The sequence below is a fragment of the Plectropomus leopardus genome, chromosome 14, assembly GCF_026936395.1.
Source record: "Plectropomus leopardus strain MGB_pleo_1.0 chromosome 14, ASM2693639v1, whole genome shotgun sequence".
Taxonomy (NCBI): Eukaryota; Metazoa; Chordata; class Actinopteri; order Perciformes; family Serranidae; genus Plectropomus; species Plectropomus leopardus.
The window spans coordinates 13,735,192-13,750,967 of record NC_142189.1 but is presented as its reverse complement, the minus strand read 5'-3'; the positions used below and the strand labels follow the sequence as shown (position 1 = coordinate 13,750,967).

At 38.0% G+C, this 15,776-nt stretch overlaps 1 protein-coding gene and 1 long non-coding RNA gene across 2 annotated transcripts in view; both read left to right on the top strand.

Moving 5' to 3' along the window:
- spred1 (sprouty related EVH1 domain containing 1) overlaps nucleotides 1–6,544 on the top strand; it is a 47,907-nt gene extending 41,363 nt beyond the window's left edge. Inside the window, exon 6 of the mRNA XM_042500667.2 lies at nucleotides 74–6,544. Coding sequence (XP_042356601.2) covers nucleotides 74–772 — 699 coding nt within the window. The 3' untranslated portion in view covers nucleotides 773–6,544. The remainder of the gene's footprint in view (nucleotides 1–73) is intronic.
- Nucleotides 6,545–7,361: 817 nt separating this feature from the next.
- LOC148187441 (uncharacterized) overlaps nucleotides 7,362–15,776 on the top strand; it is a 118,698-nt gene continuing 110,283 nt past the window's right edge. The window contains exon 1 of the long non-coding RNA XR_015778757.1: nucleotides 7,362–8,391. This is a non-coding gene — a long non-coding RNA (uncharacterized LOC148187441). The remainder of the gene's footprint in view (nucleotides 8,392–15,776) is intronic.

Sequence of the window (15,776 nt, the reverse complement as noted above, 5' to 3'; positions counted from 1 at the left end):
GAAATTCAATTTAGTTACTGCAAAAAAATAATTTAATTAAAGCAACTAATTCTTATCTTCTCCTCCATTCAAGGTCTCCTTCAAGTCGACCCGGCATGTCAGTTTTCACATGGACGAAGAGGAGATTGTTCGCATCAACCCACGCAAAGACATGCTTATACGCGGCTACGAGGACTACCGCCACCCTGTCATGTGGAAACAGGAGGCCGATCCCGAGGACCTGGACTTCCCCACCGCCTTCCACAAACTGGACAGTAAGAAGTGCAAGTACCTCTTTCCCGACGGCCCCGGTGGGGACTCCCACTCTGGCCCCGGTATGGGCATTGGAACAGGTATGGGGTTGGGTCTTGGCAAGGACACGGCCATCAAGACTCAGCCCTCGCCCTTGCTTAAGTCCAAGAAGGGCCGGCGGCGGCGAGAGGACGGCGAACGCTCGCGCTGCATCTACTGTCGGGAGATGTTCAACCATGAAGACAACTGGCGGGGGCAGTGCCAGGACGCCCCCGACCCGATCAAGCAGTGCATCTACAAAGTCAGCTGCATGCTGTGCGCCGAGAGCATGCTGTACCACTGCATGTCCGACTCCGAGGGCGACTTCTCAGACCCCTGCTCATGTGACACATCTGACGAGCAGTTCTGCCTGCGCTGGTTGGCCCTGGTGGCACTCTCCTTCATCGCGCCCTGCATGTGCTGCTACCTGCCCCTGCGCGCCTGCCACCATTGTGGCGAGGCCTGCCGCTGCTGTGGGGGCAAGCACAAGGCCGCGGGGTGACCCGACGACGGACTCTGGGACACCCTCAAAGCTAGCTAACACAGGAAGTGGATAAAAGCGGAAAATTAAAAAGCCGGCATCCTTTTTTCATTCCCCTCTCAGACGGGGTGATATGTTGTTGATCCCCAGCTCTGAGGGCTTTTGGAGATTTCAGTTTGTGTTTGTCGCCGACAAGCAGCAGTGGAGGACAAACCATATGCTTTGTGGGAGCTCTGAGCATCAAGCTAAGTTCAGGAGCTTAATCTGAGGAGAGGAGGAGGAGGCAGCGTCAAGATTAATAGACTCGGAGATGTTACTAAACACACCTGTACACACACTCACACACTCACACATACACATACAGACACACCTCTCTCTCTCACATTCACACTCATGCGTTGACGAAGCCAGGCCACAAATGTCAGAACTCTACTACAAGAAATGTGTAACTTTATGAAGGAAATTTGTCTTTTGTACAGAGAGCGACAACTTAATGACAAAAAAAGAAAACTATTCTGCGTTCAGAAAAAATACTTGCTGTTTGAGTATGCTAAAAGGGATATGTTATTGCTTTTTTGTGAATTTACAGTTGGGTAACAGTGGCCTTTCCTTCATGGCTTAAACATTTGCTGACAATGTAATTACTAGACAAAGAAAAGTGCACTAGAAATGGTATTTCCCCCTCTGAGTAAAGGTAATCCTCTCAAATTCTTGTGGTACATTAACTACCATATGTAGTGTAATTTTAACATTTGAGAGATGTTGCTGTGGTGGATGCTAATTCCTTGTTTTCCTTTCCATCGAATGTTAAAAAAAATCAAAAGGCTTATTTTTGAAGGTATACAACTCGGTATAGCTTTTGACATTCATTTAGAAGATGTTAAAAGTGATGACTTTGCTTTCCCGAGGTTATTTACACCATTTGATTGCATTCCAAAATAAAGGGATTGATTCCATGATTAGAAGGGAAAAATGGTAACGACTTCACCATGGCAAATTCCCCCCAAATAGTTTTTTTTCCACATCATGAAAAAAGCATAAGAACCTCTTGAACCATTTAAATTGAAACCAATACATTGAAATTTCATTTACTTCAGTGAATTTCAGTTTTAGTCCAGTTATTTACTGCTGTAGTGAAATTGGTGTTTTTGTTTTATCTGTTATTTTCCTGCTCATTTTATAATTATTTTTTGAAGCAAAGGCTGAAAATGTTGCTCAACCAGCAAGTTTTGTTTCGGTGAGTGAAGGGGTTACAGTGCTCCTTGGTTAAATAATGAGGCACTTAAAATAAGGTCTTTCTTTTATTGAGAATCCCTCATATTTCACTATTAGTCTGTACATAAATTTGACTAATTTAACATTCAATTTGGTGATGGGGGGGGGGACCCTCCTGAAAGCACTGCTCTCCAAGCTTTGGTTGCAGCACCCTCTCCAAATTTCCATGTTTGTCCCTTAAATCGGTTATTTTTATTTTATTTTTTCCCCTCATGTAGTATTTCTTTGTTCCTCCAAAGTCCACTCCTTCCGTACGTCTTCATTTAACAGGCCCTGAATGAGTGAATGCATCGTTTCAGGAATATCTTAGCTATTAATACATACAGGTGTTATGTATGTGTACGTGTGTGTGTGTGCATAGGTCTTCATTTGCACTGTTGATCTGGTGTCATGTAACGTCACCACTGACTATGTGATCACTTGTTTCCCAAAGCATGTTTGTCTGTTAAACAAAGAGACGATCAGACTGTTAAAGGAATAGTTCTGCATCTTGGGAAAATTCCCTTTTTTGCTTTCTTTCCTGAGGTTAGATGAAAAGATTAATTCCACTGTCTTATTTGTCTGTGGTTAAGCTGGAGCTAGCTGCTGTTTATTTTAGTATAAAAAACTTGGAAACTGGGAAACAGCTCGCCTGGCTCTTTCCAAATGTAACAAAATCCGCCTACTAGCACCTGTAAAGTTTACTTACTAAGATGCTGTAGCTCATTTGTTGAATTTGTTCAAAAACCAAAGTGTAAAGATGAAAATTTGTGGTTTTACAGGAGGTTATGTGTGGGACTATTTCTTAGATTGGCATAGTAACTTTGTAGAGTTTCTGCTTGGCAGCCTCATGGTGACAACAGGACTCCAGGAAGTTACTGTGCCCCTCCAAGAAATAGTCCCACACGTGACTTCCAAGAAATTGACGTTTTTACACTTTGGGGGTTTTTTTTGTACAGAAGAAACAAACAAGAGAGTGTTAAAAAAAGCCCCTTTCTCACTGGACAAAAAACAAACAAAACACTAACACTCCCAACATCTGGCTTTTGTATTTAACCCTTTGAAACCGTAGCTAATTGGTTTAATTTCTTAAAAAAAAAACATGGGAGAAGGCAATGAGAAATTTAACAAAACATGGTCCAAAATTATCAAGTATTAAATACAAAAATGACAACAAAACTACCAAAAATAAACAAAAAGAAAAGTAAAAAACAAAAACTATCAAGGAAATGACCCAGAAAAAGGTGCATAAAATTAAAAAAAATATACATATACGTATAAACATTTTTGCTCTGCAACGTAATGTGAAATATATAATTCTAATGATTTTAAATATAGTTTTTTAGACATTTTTGCAGAGTTTTTGACAATTCACCACCGTAGAATTATTCGGTTCTATCTGCGTTCAGAGTGGTTTTGAGAAATTGAGCTTCAAAGTTTTTGCATTTCAGATAGCAAAAATGTTATGAACCCTTTTGTTTCCTAAATTAAAAAAAAATCTTATAACTTTAAAAACACTTCACATAATGTTCATAAGTTGTGACAGAAGAATATATAAAAATATATAAACTCAGTTTTGACAAAAATGTCAGAACCTTATAATGGTGACAAATATTCAAACAACCTGTTTTTAAAGGGTTTTCCTTTAAAAAACATTTTAAACTTCCTTTAAAAAAAGTGAGCTTTAGCAGTGGTGTAGCAGGATTTTGTTACTTTTTGACAGAGCCAAGCTAACTATTTCCTACTGTTTCCAGCCCTAATGCTAAGCTAACTTCATATTTAACCCTTTGAAATCTGGGGCGACAGCGCTTCTCTTGTGTTGCTTTCAGGTCCCTTTTTGAAGTATTGAAAGCTTTAAGGCCTGGCCAAATTGGTGGGATTTCTTTCAAAAACATTGGAAAAAGGCAATGAGCAACTTTATAAGAAATGTTTCACAAATTGTTAAAAAAAATTAAAAAAAATATTTTTAAAAAGCTAGGGAAAAACTATATTTCTAAATATCATAATTACAGACTTAAAATCATGTGATAGAATTACAATAGTTTTTAAGCACTTTTCCCAAGCTATTTATTTTTTATTATTATTATTTACTTTTTTCTCTTTTTTTTTGTACTTTTTATTAATTTCTCGTTAATTTTAGGGTCATTTCTTTCTGTGCTCATTGCCCTATTCTTGTTCTTTTTCTGGTTTTGATAGAAGTCAAACCAAATTGCTCAGATTTGGTAGGATTGACAGTTGAATGTGATATCAATCTTCTCATCTAACTGAGCAAAATAGCAACTAAGTATTAAACCCCCAAATGTCAAACTGCTCCTTTAAGATCCTTTGGGAAACAGGGAGTCTCGTTGTGTTTGAATCCCATTTCCCACCCAAAAGAGAAAAACTTAAATTCAACATGTATCGCTCAAGATAAACTATCATTGACTCAAACAAGTCTGAACAACAACAAACTTCCAACATTAATAACAGCTCAGTTTGGACGCCTGGCTGCAATAACTGATGAAATTAAGGCATTAGCATGTTTGATATTAGTGCCAATTGTGATTCGCCTCAGCAGATTTAATACAACATCCACGTGCTGTTGCTAACAGATATGCATCTCCCGTCACTCCTGATTAAAAATAACGTAGTGGCGCCTCGGTCTCAACACATTTATTTTCCTAATTCCACCCTGACAAACGCTCCCTTTACTTTCTATGCAAACTTTCTAACGTGGGAAACACATTGACCTCTCTGCAGACTGAGTCAGTGGCGGGACAGGACACTTTAACGCTATATAGAGGTAGACGACCAACCCCTGGTACCAAACTCCAAACCAACCTGTAAATACTTAACACTATATTTAAGTTCTGATAATAATCCCAGCTTTGTTTTGTCTTTGAAATTTTAAAGATAGAGCTGTATTTATCGTTGCTGTCAGCATATACTGTAGCTTCAATTGACAGCATTATGTACATAGGTCACCTTTTAGTATTATTTCACATTGAAAAGTAGAGGGCGTCTGCGATGGAAAAATGACTATTGAGCTTCTAATAGAGTTTCTCTCTAGTTTTGTACGGTAGAAGGAAGGATAGTGCTAACACGGTACAGTAGTGGCAGTCCACTTGTTTCAAAAAGTTTGATATATAAATATATATACATACATATAAAGCTGCTAGATACAATCACTAATTTTATTGTGTTGACAGAGAAAAATCAGCTATGAACGACTGTTAAAAACCCGAATTCTCCAACAGCATATAACCATGACAGTGAGTTTTTAAATGTTTGATTGCTCTGTGTGTTGACACTTGTGCATGTGTGTGGGTGCGTGAGTGTTACTATATATGTGCGTTTCTTTTGTGTCCACCAGAGTGTGTGTGTGTGTGTGTGTGTGTGTGTGTGTGTGTGTGTGTGTGTGTGTGTGTGTGTGTGTGCGTGTGTGCGTGCGTGCGTGCGTGTGCTTGTGGGGTTGGTGTGTAACCAAATGTTTGGTTGGTTGTCATATTCTCCCATTGTAATTGGATTGCCCTGCATTAATGCAAGCTGAACCAAGGTTTGATGAACCTGATTAAAACTTGCTGGCTGAGAAGCAAAAAATGTAGGACGTGCATTTATACAAAGTGTAGAGAATGCTGAAATAACACTTCTCATTCTGCATTAACCAGCACAGTGCAACTTCCTGTCATGTACTGTATTATATATGCAACATGTGTCTGTCTGCTTTAATATATATATTTTTTTGACCTGCATTATATAAAACTTCAGTTTTAACCACTTTGCTGCTAGTCTTTTATCCTCTTTCAATCTTGGAAAATTTGTGCATATCTTTGGGAATGCATACAAGTGTACATTCTTGACATTGTGTAGATTTAAAAAATGATCAAAAAAAAGCTATATAAACCTGTTTCTCCTCAGTGTATTGTTTTAAAACAGTTACTTTTCACAGCAGTTGAGTGGTTATGTTTCAATTCTCCGATGCTTTGGTGCACTGATGATACTATATGTAAGCTTTTTTTCATCTTACAGCGCTTGATGTAACATTTATGTGATTAGTTCTAAATAGTGGAAGACATTTGTGTTTTGAAACTTGCAGTATAAATGGTACTACTCTTAACTATTCTGTAAACACTGCCTGTTTTCTTTTTTCTTTCACTCTCTCTTTGTGCATATTTCTTTCCTGTGCATCTATTTTTTTTTCTCTCTTGAAGTTTTCTTAGTGCCATCGGCTTTCACATCCTGACAACCTCAAAAAAGTGCCTCACGTCCATCCTAGTTTCCATTTTATAATTTAACATCTCTCGTTCTGGTTCTATTGGTTTCTACACGTCTAGGTATTTCTTCTCATGGTTCGAGAATACCAAGTATATGATGTAAAATTTATAGTCCCAATAACTCATGTCATAGTTGTATTTTCTTTATACAGATGTAGCTCGTTACTTTTCATAAATATATAATGTAAATATGCATACATATGTTTGTAACTGTTTTTATGTTACATCATACACTTGTAATTTGACATATCAAATAACATTATCATAATAAAATGGTGAGTTTTAATCTTTTGCTGTGTAGGCTTCATTGCGTCTCTTTTAATTGATCCTTTGAACTTTTGAACATCCAACACTAAATTTCCTGCATTCTGGTGATTTTTTTATCCACCAATTTGTGCCTGATTCACGGTGTAAATACCTTTATTTTTGTCAAAAATGAAAGTCCTCAGCTACTTTCATGTTTTTATTGGGGGAGACAAATTCACGTGTTCAAAATATTATTGACGTGTGTCCTGCACCCCTTAACCTTCTTCTGGGGGGGGGGGGGTTGTGTGTTTTTTTTATTTTATTTTTTTTAATAATATTTAGTTTTGGTTTGTTTTTGTTTTAAATGTATATAGATGTGTGTGTGTGTTTGTGTGTGTGTTTGTGTGTGTGTGTGTGTGAACCTTTTAGAAACTGGCTTGTTTTAACAAAAGGTAATCTTTCTCCAAAAAACAGCACACAGCAGACAGTTTAGTGAAATAAGTGTAATTAGCTCCCCCTTGTGGCTGATGATGTATTGTTCAAGTAACTGGTCAAAGCAAAGGTTCCTAGACTCAAAACTTCACCAATATTACTGTAATTATTGATAGTAGTATAACAGATAATCTCTGGGCCTGTCCAGGTGGCCCCTGCACCACTTGCATGATAAGGGTTTCTTTAATGTAAAAAAAGAGTCTAAAGATGTAAATAAACACCCTATATTATTTCCATATTCCCTTTTCCCCTTCAAACAGGGTACAGATTATTTTGTTAATATTTTGTTGACTTAGTTTATATTTTTATATATATATATTTTTTTGCACAACATATCGTCCTCATATGTGTTTATGTATAAGCTTTGTTTTTTCTGCTATTCTTGGGACAGATATTTTTTTCTTATAAATAACAAAAACAAAACAGGTGTGACCATTTATGTTAATGATACCAACATAAAAAATAGCAGGACCCTGGCACTGGTTCACTTAGATAGACTTAGTTACTGTTACACCTGTGTGCCCCATTGCAAAAATCATAAATGAATGAATAAATAGGCCTACTACAATACTACCACTACTACTTACTACTATTACTACTAATAATAATAATTTAAAAAAAGGCTATTCCCAGTCTGCTCACCAGTAGGCAGTGTGTTCTCCCTTGGGAGATTACATAGATGTAATTCTTGTCTTCATAATTAGAACATGTCTGATTAATGTTTTTTGTTTCTCAACATTTCAGTATCATTGCAGCAAATAGTGTCACTCATAAACTTCTTACAACTGATTATTGAGAAAAACAGCTTAATCCGTGGCTTATATAAGTGGACCAAACGTTGCATTAACTAAAACAGACTGCTTTAAAAAAAAAAGAAAATAAAAAGAAAAGAAGAAACAACAGCAGAAAAAAATAAAAAAAACGTCCCACTTCCGCGTCACGTGCACACCCCTCTGTATGGCTGACAGGCAGGGAGTCTACCTGTTCCCTGCAGGTGTGCACAAGTCGGACTGCGGATATTTTCTGAACCGCGCACTCTAGATAAAGATGTACAAATTGTGGATAATGGTTAAGAGATATTATTCTTCGGCAAACACAGCATCTACGTTACCTAATTAATCAGTGATTCACTGCAGCACCCGGCGGGCACGCGGAGGGTTGCCAAGCAAACGCGCTCAAGAAGCCGCGCGACCAACAGGTACAGGCAGTAAAACTGCGTTTTTCGAGAGTATATTTCAAAATACGGAGACGCTATTTCCTTTAAAGTGGCGTTTAAAGCGGGAAAGTAAGGACATTCTGGAGAAAGAAGTTTCCAAACTGAAGAAGTTGTGTTTGTTTACCGGGTCGGCGTCCGCGAGCCAAGAAGAAGGTGCTAGCTAACAAGCCGGCTAACAGGTAGGCTAATGTTCAGTTTAATTTGCTGCACCTACATTTGGTTTTATTGTGTTTTGGGGTTATGTGTTACCTTTGCTGTTGAGTGTGTAAGATGTGTCACTGTGTATGGATGCAGCACCCGCCTTGGTGTCCACTTCTTTGGCTTTTATGAAAGGTTTAATCCCGGTTCAGTTTGATAAGCTAACTGAAGTCAGGCTTTTCAAACTGAGCCCTGCTTTTCTGGATATCCTGTATCACAGTGATACTTAACTTGCAGCCAGAGGCCAAATCTGGCCCCCAAAAGAGTATTGGGTGGCCCCCAACCCTTTTTCTAATCCACAATAAAACATAAAGTGATTCACACTGGTGATTGTGTTTATTATGTTCGTACTCTTTAGCATCAAAATAAAGCTTGTTTATCAAAAAAAGTGCCAGTGGAGTACCCTGCTCCTCCCGACAGTTTCTAGCCAAGACCCTTGTCCTAATATCCTAGAAATGCTCTTAAATCCCAGGATGTCCCAAAACCCTAGAAACATCCTAAAATCTTAGAAATGTCCTAAAATCCCAGAAACGCAAAAATTACCCCCAAGGAAAGCAAGTTGAGTATTCCTGCGGTATGTGTTGGGTTTGTTACAGGTATTACATTGTTACATTGGTGCCAGCTGCTATGTAGATGTTAAGCGTGGATTGTGTATTTGGCATCGCAGTGTTGTTATGTGCCCAAATTTTTCATTGTGGTCAAAAATTTGTAGTTTCTGGCTGGCATAATGACACCGGGATATCAGTTTAGGTTGCAGTGACTTCTGGTGTGTGATTATTTTATCAACCATGATAAAAAAAACACTTCAAATGTGTGCTCTTTAAGGATGACTTTGTTTTATACAGTTTTCATTGAGTCTGTCTTGTCTTTTTGTATTGTGGTATGGTTTGGGAACCTGAATTTAAGAACAGGTTTGGCTGGCTTGTCAAAGTGTCCAGCAAAGTTATTGGTGTGTGTCCACTGAAGCTCTCTGACCACCACAGGCAGGTCTTTAGAAAGGCCCAGAGCCCAGTTATGCAAAAGAATTCAGTATGGATCAGAATGACCCAGATTTGGAAATTCCAGGTTTTGCTGTCCAGAAAGTGAACATGTACAAAACATCAACCCTAAGTTGAAGTATTTTTTTTCTGCACAATGAATGTATATTACATATACTGAAAAGCATTGTATGTTTTGTCCTTATCAGCTCGTGGGCCATCATGATAAGAGTATGCATGATATAAAGAATCTATCTATCTAGCTATCTATCTACCTGATCACTTAAATTAGGTATGTCCAAGTTCAAGGTACCACTGGTATATCCAGGCTATTGTATATCTTTCAGCTTCGGTTTATGTGAACCTGGCCTGCACTTTACATGCACATGCTGTGTTTCAAGTTTCACAAACAACATTGACTTTTTGCATCTTTGCCTTTCTGGCTGTTTTTGTCTGATGGTTGTACCTTTGTATGCATAATTGTTTCATTATTTTGATTTCTGTAGCAGAACCTAAAAACGCTTGCTTATCTTTTTGCTGTTCATTATACTTAATCGCAGTATGTTATTGAATAGCTATTAAAATATACTTGATACATTATAACAATTTTATACTATATTTCTTTGACTTCTTTTGATCGGGACTGGCTCAGTGTTTCAGTATGCGTTTGGAAGATTTCTTTTACACTGATTACTCCGTTCCGTTGAGCTTTGCAGCATTATATGAATTGAGCTCTCAAAATAAAACACACAGATACAAATAAGAGAGTAGAGCATTTGACAGAGAGATGACCTTATCAGAGACAAACACATGTTAATTGGTAGTGAGTAAAAAAACTTTATTTGAATTGTTTTATGGATACCAAATCCCCACCCTAACACGTAAAGCACACGTCTGTCTCCCCAAGGCGTGTCACCAGTGCTTTGATCATCGTGATGCGTTCATCCTGTCACCACGAAGGGATGAGTGTCATTGTCATTTAACACACCACCTCGGAAAGCAACGCAGCAGCGTGTATCCCATGTGTAACCACACATACATATGCACATGCAGGAACTATGATTCCAGCATCGGCTCTGTCAGTTTGTGACATCTTGGCAAAACATTTGTCCATCGCATCAACATCTGGCATCAAAATTATGGCAAACAAGTACTTGGTAAGAACATCCGAACTTCCTCTGTAGTGATATTATGTTCCAAGTATACTTTGTTGACTTGATGAACGAGTCTTGGTGAAATTCTTTTGAACTTGATAACCTCAGCGTGAAGCATAAAACACGCCGGATGCAGAGAAAGCTATCATTGCAATTCAGTAAAGTTGTAGAGAAAAATGTAACCAGGTGAGCTATTTATAGAGGAGGCGCAGACAAGACTTTTAAATGCTGCCTATTATCTGTGGGTTCACTTTGATGTTTGAGTCATCTCACATCAACATCATTCTGTTTTTATCCTCAGGATTTCTTTTGGTCTTTGTTTGAGCTGGAGGTTACCGAGCAAAACTCTGCAAAACGAATCAAATATAAAATAGAAATTCAGAAAAACAAGTAGGACATCTATTCTGAAATTGCATGTTTTAAAAAAGAGTTGAAAAAGAAAAACCATAACCCCCTTTTTTTTTGGGGGGGGGGGGGTGTAGTTTCCATTTTGGTTCTTGGCTGAATCTATTGATGTAAATAATAAGGCACATTTTCAAGATGTGCCTTATTATTTATTTACTATTCCTATGGTACATCTGTGCTACCAAGCACACCTCTTTCCTAAACATTCATAATGTGCTGGGTAAACAAGGGTAAGTGGCCGTGAGAAGATAATGAGGATATTTACTGATATCCTCTCATATTGATCACAGACCCCTGAAGCGCACTGAAATGAAATCATATCATGCCAGATGTTGTGATATTAGCAAATATTGTATCATTGCACAAAGGATGGATATAAAGTCATTTCATGATGAAACTTTTACACCTCTAATCGCTCCTATACAACCATAGCACGCCGACAGACATTAGTGACAAATGGGGCTGCAGCTAATGATTATTTTTGTTATTGATTCATTGGCAGATTATTTTCTTGAACAACGAACTGTAAAAGGTCCTCAATGACAGAATCAAATTTGTTTTGAATGACCAACAGTCCAAATCCATAAGATGTTCAGTTCACTATGATAAAACAGCGAAATGCAGCAAATCCTAACCATGGATGAATTACAACCAACGTCTGTTTGGTGTTTTGTTCTCAGAAAATGCCTTCATCAAAATGAAAACGATATTTTTTAAGATGATCAAAATAGATGGCAAATAATTTTCTGTCGATGAACTAATCACTGCACCTGACTTTGCCTTGAGCAGCTGTTTGATCAGAGAAGGAAAAGCACAGGTATCACTTATTTCCAAAAATCAGCTGCATAGAGCAGTGCCACGTAACACCATTCATGACTGACACAAAGCAAACATGATGTCATTTTTTTCACAGCAACAACAATAATAATGTAATCACAAGTAGGATGGATTAAAGTCATCCAACTTCTGCAGTAGGAGTTGTTGTGATTTTCCTGAAATGATGGTGGAGAATTTGGTTGCCAAAAAAAAATGCAAATATGCAACCGGGTGGCAGAAGTTTGGCTTGAATGTTAAAATACATTCTTTATATGGGCAAGTTATCTGTTCACTGAAAGAAGGATTTGGATTTTTCTGAGGCCTAATTTTTGTTGTTTTTTTTATTCCTCTGGGGCATCAAGGCTTAAAAGCTGACATAGTTTAATACTTCTGTGATTTAGTACTTTAGTACTTAGTACTAGCAACTTTTGAGCTTTTAAACTAAGGGTTGGCAAAGTTTTTTTTTAGTGGTTCCTTCTTTGTTTAAACTTTAGTGTTCAGTCACTTGATTCTGCATAAAGTATTGTCATCTGTGTTTTCAGTTGTACAGTTTGCCTTTATGTTCTAAAATATTTTATTAACCTCTTTGGAGGAATTTGTCTTCGGCATCAGACCGACTCTAACTGCTGGACAGGCACGGTGTAGCACACAGGGAGCGTCAAAGCTGGTAATGTGGTTTTGAACCACGGATGTCCCGATCAAGTTTTTTGCCCCAAAACCCATTCCAAGACATTTGATATTGATACAGATACCGATACCGAGTACCGATCTGACATTTGTATTAACCTGGATAATACAGCTGCGCAATGCCACAATAAGTAATTAAAAGTTATTCAAATCAATACAGTGTATATGCTTTACAGCTGACAAGAAGAAATATCTGCATCCAAACAGTTCCTCAGGATTTCTTATTGTATTTTTACAAAATAACATAGTAACTACATACAAATATTTTATGGCTCTTATCACAACTCCACTTAGTGCAGCATTTGTTTTGTTTTTTTAAATAAAATAACCAAGTAAATAAACTAAAATTTCTTAAGAATTTGCTTTTTTTTTTACTTCAAAAAACAAAATAAACAAACTAAAATTTCTCTTCAGAAATTGCTATCAAGTCTCAGTTATAGCTGACCTTAACATTCGCAGTCACAACAAATAAAAATCTGTCACAATTCTGCTTATTACAGCATTACAGTATAACTAGTTTACTAAAAATGAACAACAAAACATTCAATTCACCTTGAAGAAGTGTAGCAGCATAAGATGAACATGAAAAAATCAGTTTCTACTCACTGGAGAAGCAGCATTATAATAAAACCCAAATATCTGCCACAAAATGTTACACCTGTGTGACGGAGGGCTCAAAATAACCGATACTGAGCCTTTCGATCCCATCGGGACATCCTTCATTTTGAACATGCCTGTTTTCTTTTGTTGGAATTTACTTATAACAAGCTTGAAGACTGGAATATCTATGCTGGCTAAGCTAACGCCAAAAAGATGTAGCAGGATTTAGGATAAACTTCAATTTCATTTCTTCTTAAACCTCGTTTCAGAACAATAAATCTGCCTTGTACCTTGTACCTTGTGTACTGCTCACAGACGTATTTCACGGTGCATTTTATGGGTGAACACTAAAGGTATCATCGGGGTAAAATAATCTGAATTTGCTTTTGTGTCTTGAAGACATATCACCAATAATCCAGATTATTTTATGCATTAAGATCATAGTGGGTTCTTGAAATGTTGTTGGATAATAAAAAACATACACACTCAAGGAATATCTGTAGTTTCTGACCTCTGTAGTACAAGAACGTGTTGGTTTCTGCAACTTTTGGATTTATTGGTGAAAATAGTACCATTGTAGCAGTGATGCCTTTTGTCCACTAGAGAGCGCCATTGATACTAGATTTAATTGCTCTGTTGTCTTAATTTCTCAACATTACATTTGTAGTAGCTCCGGAGTTTTTTACAGTATTTTATGATCTAATATAGTTCTGACATTTGTTGATATAGAGCTGATTTGTTGATATAGAGCTGATATGGCACTCGTTTGTTTTACTTATTGGATGATCAAATAAAAAAAGTAGAGAACCAATAACCTACATGGCATTCAATTATAATAACCTGTTTGGTAATTTAAACTGTTTGATAATTGTACATAACATTTTATAAACTCTTAATTTTAGGTTTTTATGGGAAAATCTTAATTTGTAAGTAACTAAAACTGTCAGATAACTGTAGTGAAGTAAGAAGTACAATATTTCCCTCTGAAATGTAGTGGAGTAAAAGTATAAAGTGGCATGAAAAGAGAATACTCAAGTTAAGTACAGTTACCTCATGTTTGTACTTAGCTACAGTACTTGAGTAAATGTACTTAGTTACCATCCACCACTGATTGTAGCAGACTGATGTCAGCTGTTCCATCTTTATTTTCTTGTTAGTGGCTCTTACCAATTTTATCATTAATTATTTCATTTCCCAGGTGAAAATAATGAAGGTGATCTCCAAGTTGCAAATATGATATTCTGTAGTTGCGTTCCCAAACAGAGATACTATGTAGGCCAGGCTCATATAAACCCTATGTTAGAGCATCATACATTCACAGGACTGTAAGTGTGCCACAGCGTCTGCACAGGGACGAACCCCGAGCTCCTAAAGAGCAGAGCGCTGTGTGATTGAGGCGACGGCTGATCCTCTTGCTCTCTGAACTCGGGTGCTTCACCTTCAACTACAGTCTGAGAGGAGAGGGAGGGAGGGAGGGAGAGGAAGGAAAGAGGAACGGAGGGAGGAGAGAACGGGGGAAAACGTGCCACATTAAAAGAGGAAGTTCATCCTCTGATAAACACATAGCTACACATCCCACTGGACCCACTGTCTGAGATGGCAGCCAGTGCTAAATGTGAGCTTGTCTGAGCTGCACCACTACAAGGGGAGAAACCGCATGGAATTCATGTTTTGTCCCTAGGTTGTTCGTTTGAGAGCTTTAGAGGATTTTAATGTGCCTCTCTGTACCTCGCAGTTTCCATTCAAGGGGCTCTCCAGACGCAGTGCTGCTCTTCACAGAAGACATGCATAATCATGGCAGAGGGGAGGGGATGAAACAAAAGAAGAGATGTGTAAAGCATCATATACATATGGCACTTTATATTGTACCCCTTTCAGGTATTCTTATGGGTGTTTTGGTTTTAGGTTTGATTTTTTGCGTTGTTACACACAAAGGAAACAGCCGCAGCTCAGTACTTCAAAGGGGCCCCGGCAATCCCACATAGACAGACCACATTTCAGTGGAGCATGCTGTGCCGTGCTGCACTGTGCTACAGACAGACAAGAGCTGTTATGAAGAAGAGGAGACCATGGCTTCTCATTAAAAAGCACTACTGTTTCCTCCACAGATTACACTGCTACGGGAAAACTACACAGGGAAGACACCCTTGCCACATCTGCAGCTGAAAGATGCAGTGTTACATGATTGGAACTGTCAAATAAAGCATACAGTTGGAGAAGTCTCAAAACAAGTGTTCACAAAAAAAAAAAAGACAAAACATTTTTAATGGAAATGATTGACAGGTTGTTTACAGAGAAATCTCAGTTTTGTTGATGTTTAGAAATGTCTAGCCTTGTTGTGAGGGCTGCTTACTTTCAGCTCGTTGTTGCGCCTTTCACCAGGTCATGGCCTCATGGTAGATCCTTATGGTTAAAGCTTGGGGTGGTATTTTTTTTTTGAAAACTTTTTCGTACATTCCTGGAATTTCACCAGCATATACGGTGTATGATGTTATCAGTGTGCCGCGTTATACACAAGGGTGCACGGCATGGCATGTTTGGGAACCTATTACTCCTGATGTACATCTAAATTTGACGGATGCTTGTATTTGGCTTCTACTGTTGTATTTGCTGAAGGTCAGAGCACTTATGGATGACCTCTAACCTTACAATCAGCAGGCTGTGTGCTCAGTTGGGTGTGTAAGGCCCATTCCTCTACACGTCTAAACAATAAGGAATGCCAGCTTA